Source organism: Lucilia sericata, unplaced genomic scaffold, assembly GCF_015586225.1.
Source record: "Lucilia sericata isolate MDLA Ls3-8-SP2 unplaced genomic scaffold, ASM1558622v1 Contig000444F_arrow, whole genome shotgun sequence".
NCBI lineage: Eukaryota > Metazoa > Arthropoda > Insecta > Diptera > Calliphoridae > Lucilia > Lucilia sericata.
The window spans coordinates 260,345-265,667 of NW_023994459.1; the positions used below are offsets into that span (position 1 = coordinate 260,345).

Here is a 5,323-nt window from a genome sequence, read left to right on the forward strand (position 1 = left end):
TTTTCCTTCTTCACTAGTTTGTTTGTTTGTTTGTTTGTTTTTGCAACAAACGTTTGCTTTCTTTAGTTTTTACTGCGATACATAATGTAAACAAATTTGAAACAATTAGTTTTTTACATCTTAACTTAAATATGTATATGTACTTACAAACTTTTGGCATTGTGTTATTTTATTATTTTTAATATTGCGTGGATAGTTTAACAATGTTGCTAATTTATTTTCGTATATACGCGATTGAAAGAAGCGGGTAAATGGATGTATTTTGTTGGCTGATCAATTGTATACTGAATATGAATGACAATGAATGTACATAATTATTAAGGATTATTTTCTTTTGAACAAAGAGGTCCATAGATTGAAATTGATTTTTACCTAATTTTGTCAATTATTAAGAAAATAAAAAAGGATAACAAACAATTTGTAAAATTTCCAATAACAGGAAGTGGTTTTCGCGATTTTTTACACGCAAGAAAATAATAACAATAAAAAGCATGTTTCGGAGAATTATTTTTTAAATTTTCAAAAGTGCACGTGTGAGCAAAATTCTTGCAATTCTACCTACATTTTAAAATATTTATGGGCACACGTGCAAGTGTAATAAAATAAAAGGTTAAAAATATACAAATTTTGGTACCTTTCCCTACATTAATGGATTTTTCAGTGACAAATTTTTATGTAGGATTTCTTTACCTGTTTCTCGCAATTTTTATATACATATGCAATAAAACGCGCGTCCACTAATTAACTTGGAAATGAGAATTTTTTACTGATAAAAAGAATGTGATTTTTGTTGATAATTATCAGTATTCCTTAATGCTCTCAGATTATCATTAAACATTTGGTGGTTGTTAGTTAAGCGGAATTTTTATAACAATCATTAGTAACACTCATAAACATCAGCTGTTTAATTGTAAACAAATACATATTTGATATGGACATCGAAAAACCAACATGTTCCAAAAGAAAACCTATTGAAGATACAGCAAAAAACAAATACAAAATTTGGAAAACCGATCCTTCATCTATGGTAATTTAACAATAGCAACAAGTTTTAAACACTAAATAACTAAACTTTTTAATGTAGGTTCCAGGAAGAACATGAGAGCGTTGGTGTCGAAATTATAAAACTGTATCTTCAGAAATTAACAAAGTTGAAGACACAATAGAAAATGTGTATGAAGAAAGTACCAGTATTACACCAGAAAATACACATATCATTTTTAATAACTCTTCCGATGAATACGAAAGTGATGAAAATGAATATGAAAGTGATGAAAATGATTATGGAAGCGATGAATATGAAAGCGATGAAGTTTATATTGGAAGCTCAGATAGTGAACATAGTATTTTATCAGATGAGGAATGCAGCGATCATGACATAAATAACATACATGATGAGGAAGGCATCGACATAAGCGGCATGTGTGATAAAAATAATTTATATGAAAGCTGCAGAATTACAGTCAATGTAGCTGTCGTGAATACATTGGATATGTTTATGAAACACAAGTTTTCTAAAAGCGCCTTAAAGGACCAGTTAAAATTGATTAATCGCATGCTGCCTAGTGGGCATAAAATGCCCAATACCCTTTACCAGTTTTTCAAATATATTGAAGATAGAGCTCCACCATGTAAGGATACAAATACTTCTTACTTTTATGAAATTGACATTATAGAGCAATTAATACGTTTATTTGAAGTGGATCGTATTGGTGATAAACTTATGAATATTTCTTCGAATGACAGTTCAATAAGTGATATTTGTGATGGATCAGAATACCGGCGTGTAAATAACAACCGAAAAAAATACGATTTAACTTTAGTTATTTATACTGATGGAATTTTACTTATAAAAAGTTCGATGAGTCATTGTTGGCCGTTAATGTTCATCATTGCTGAATTACCCCCCGAAATTCGATACAAGAACATCATAATTGCTGGAATTTGGTACGACAAGAAGATGAAACCACCAATGAACCTATTCCTGATGCCATTTTGTGATAAAATTTTAAAGAATAAAAACATTTATTGGAAAAATCCCTCAACAAATGAAACTAATTATTCAACTATATATGCTCCGCTTTTTATCGCCGATGCTCCTGCTAGAGCACAAATACAAAACATTCTCAATTTTAATGGAGAGTTTGGATGTAATTTTTGCGAATTAAAAACAATTGCAATGGAAAATGTTGATGGAAAAAAGTTGGTGCTGATATACCCTTATAAAAAACAAATAAAATTACGAAGTGATAAAGAAATGGAAAAACAAGCAGACAATGTAGACCAAAATGAAGCAATAAGCCATTGTATGGGCGTCAAAGGCAGAACTATAATATCATGTTTGCCAAAAATTGACATATCTACATGCTTTGTGCCAGAATTTATGCATTCTGTACAAAGCAATTTTTAAATGTTTGGCTAAACAAAAAAGGTGAATGGAGAATTAAGAAGAATATTAAGCAGATTGATAATTTCCTGATGAATATAAAACCCACGTACGCGATATGTCGAATGCCTCGATCTTTGGAATCATTTCATATGTTTAAAGCAACAGAACTATTTAATTGGCTAATTTACTATTCACTGCCTACCCTTCAAAATAACATGCCGGAAATATATATTCAACATTGGATGCTTTTAGTGATTTCAATTTACAATTTACTTCAGCAAAACATTGATGTCAACAAGGATTTGAAAGAAGCAGAAAAACTTCTAGAATTATTTGTAAAACAAATTTCGCTACTATACACGAATCGAGAATTAAGCTACAACGTTCATCAACTACAGCATTTGTGTTTGGCAGTTCACCGTTGGGGTCCTTTATGGGCCACATCAGCATTCCCATTTGAAGATAAAAATGGATTAATTGCTAAAAGTGTCCAGTGCACCCGCCATTTGAACAAAGAAATAATAAATAATATCAAAATAACACAGGGGGCGTGTATAATGCAAAAACGCATAGAATCCATGACACCCATTTGCACAGATCTAGTCCAAGGCCTTGGAAAGGATAAGAAATTTGTTCCTAATTCATTTCAACTGAATGCATTAAAATCTGTTAACTTAGACATAAGCAAATCATTTATTTATGACAGGGTTAAATTTAAGAACAAAATTTTTACTTCAACTTTATATAAAAAAAACAGATGTAATAATTATACAATTAAATTAAAGTGTGAAAATGTTGATAAATATTTTATTGTTAATTGTTTTATAAAAAGCTCGAACATATTTTATTTATTAGTTCAAAACATAGACTTAATAACTAGCAATAAGTTTATTCATAAAAAAACAAAAACAGAAGTTAATCATATAATACCTTTCAAAACTACAAATACGTTTTATGTTATAAAATTTGAAGACATACACAATCCATATATGATCCATACATAATCTTTTTTAGCTGGGTATAATTAGAATAATTAAATCCAAAGCTATATGAAAATTAATAAAATTGTATTTATTTAATAAAGGTGGGTTTAAAACTATCTGATTTCAATATTAAATATCTTATATGGGCAATTTCGTGTCGAGTGACCCACGTCAAAAAATAATTTATGTATAAAACAGTAGTATTAATTTCAATACAATGATTCCAGACCTAAACGCGCAAATAGTTTAAAAAATATTGAAAGTTAAGATTTAACTCAAATAAATCTAAATACCCAGCTAAAAATGATAATATATGGGACCATATATGTTCATATATGAAGCTCCATATATGTTCGGATCCGAAAATTGGCGATATATGAACATATATGATCATATATGAATATATATGATCATATATATTCATACATGTTCATATATTTCCATATATATTTATACATTCCGCCTAAATTATTTTTTGTTTATATATAAAAAATGCATTGAATGTATGTTTGTAAACATGTTTATTAAGTTTAATGTTAAAAAAAGGTACGTAGAATCTTATTGTTATATATTTAATTCAGGTATTTAAGGTTCCGTGTTATAGAAATAAGTTATGTGGTATACATGAAAAAAAAATATAAATTAAAATATATACGAACATATTTGTGTTAACTAAATATTAAAATTATATATATATATATATATATATATATATATATATATATATATATATGTATATATATATATATATACATATATACATATATATATATATATATATATATATATATATATATATATATATATATGTATGTAACTGTGTAGGGTATTAGAATTTGTCCTTAAGAAAATAAAATCTTAGTTCATAATTATGGAAATTCCAGCTGGGAAAACATTTCATGTAAAATAAAATATGTATATAAATTCAGTCTTATTTAATTAACTTAATTTTAAATTTGATTTTCCCACTAGCTCTTAAACTTACTTTGCTCACATTGTTTTTTTATGTTGTCTTTCGATTTCTCCTATTTTCTGGGTCATGGTGCGGTTAATTTCATATGGAGTTTGCGGGGTCCATCCTCTTTTTAGTGAATATTCGGTACAGAAATCTAAACAATTATAAAAATATCAAAATTTTAGTAAAAATTTATTACTTGTGGCTTTTAGTTATTACCTGTTAAAGCTTTCCGAGCTTCACCGTTCAATGCACCGTATTTTTGGTTTCTCCTCTCTTCCCCTTGTGCCTTTGGGGGTTGGCCAGAAAGTGTGCATGTTAAAATGGCTTCCAATTTAAAAACACCCTCAATAAGACGTCTGGCCAGATGAGATGCCTTGAAAGATGATCCTAATGCACTGTCATAAACAATTTTCCGACAATAAATGTTATCTTTTAAGTGAACCATCTGAAAATATAAATTCAATAAAAATGCGTTAATATAAAAGTAATACTTAAAAAAACTTTTGTTATAACTAAAAACAAAAAATTTGTTTTTCTAGGTAACATGGCAAATATAAATTGTGAATATTTTAATTTTTATTTGTCATGTTTTTATAGACTTTTTAAATTATTTACTGATATACTTACATCTTCTTCATAATTTTTTCCATACAGCTGGGTGCAACCCATTTCAATTGGAGGATTAGCTTCAATTGGAGAAATAATCACTTCACTTTCATTTGGATTTGTTAATTCGTTTAGCCTCGACACAACAGGTTGTTCATCATTTTCAGCATCGTTAGATCCCACAGAGTTTTCTTCACTTATTCGTGTTTTGGTTTCTTTCTGCGCTGTTATTTGTTCCAATTTTTGTTGTAGTTCTTTTAATTTATTGCGCAATTCTTGTTCACTATTGGTCTAGATTAATTAAAATGTGTTTATAGTTTTTTATATTTATGAAATTAAAAAGTGTAAGTACTTACTGTTTTCTCCATATAAATAGATGATGTTGCG

At 28.2% G+C, this 5,323-nt stretch overlaps 1 protein-coding gene across 1 annotated transcript; it reads right to left on the bottom strand.

The window, feature by feature from the left end:
* Positions 1-4,362: 4,362 nt before the first annotated feature.
* On the bottom strand, positions 4,363-5,323 carry LOC119604933. The gene is made up of 4 exons (XM_037957840.1): positions 5,293-5,323; positions 4,958-5,227; positions 4,547-4,775; positions 4,363-4,481 (listed from the first exon to the last, which is right to left on the bottom strand). Exons 1-4 carry the CDS (start codon positions 5,302-5,304, stop codon positions 4,363-4,365), a joined length of 630 nt encoding a protein of 209 aa, XP_037813768.1. The 5' UTR covers positions 5,305-5,323.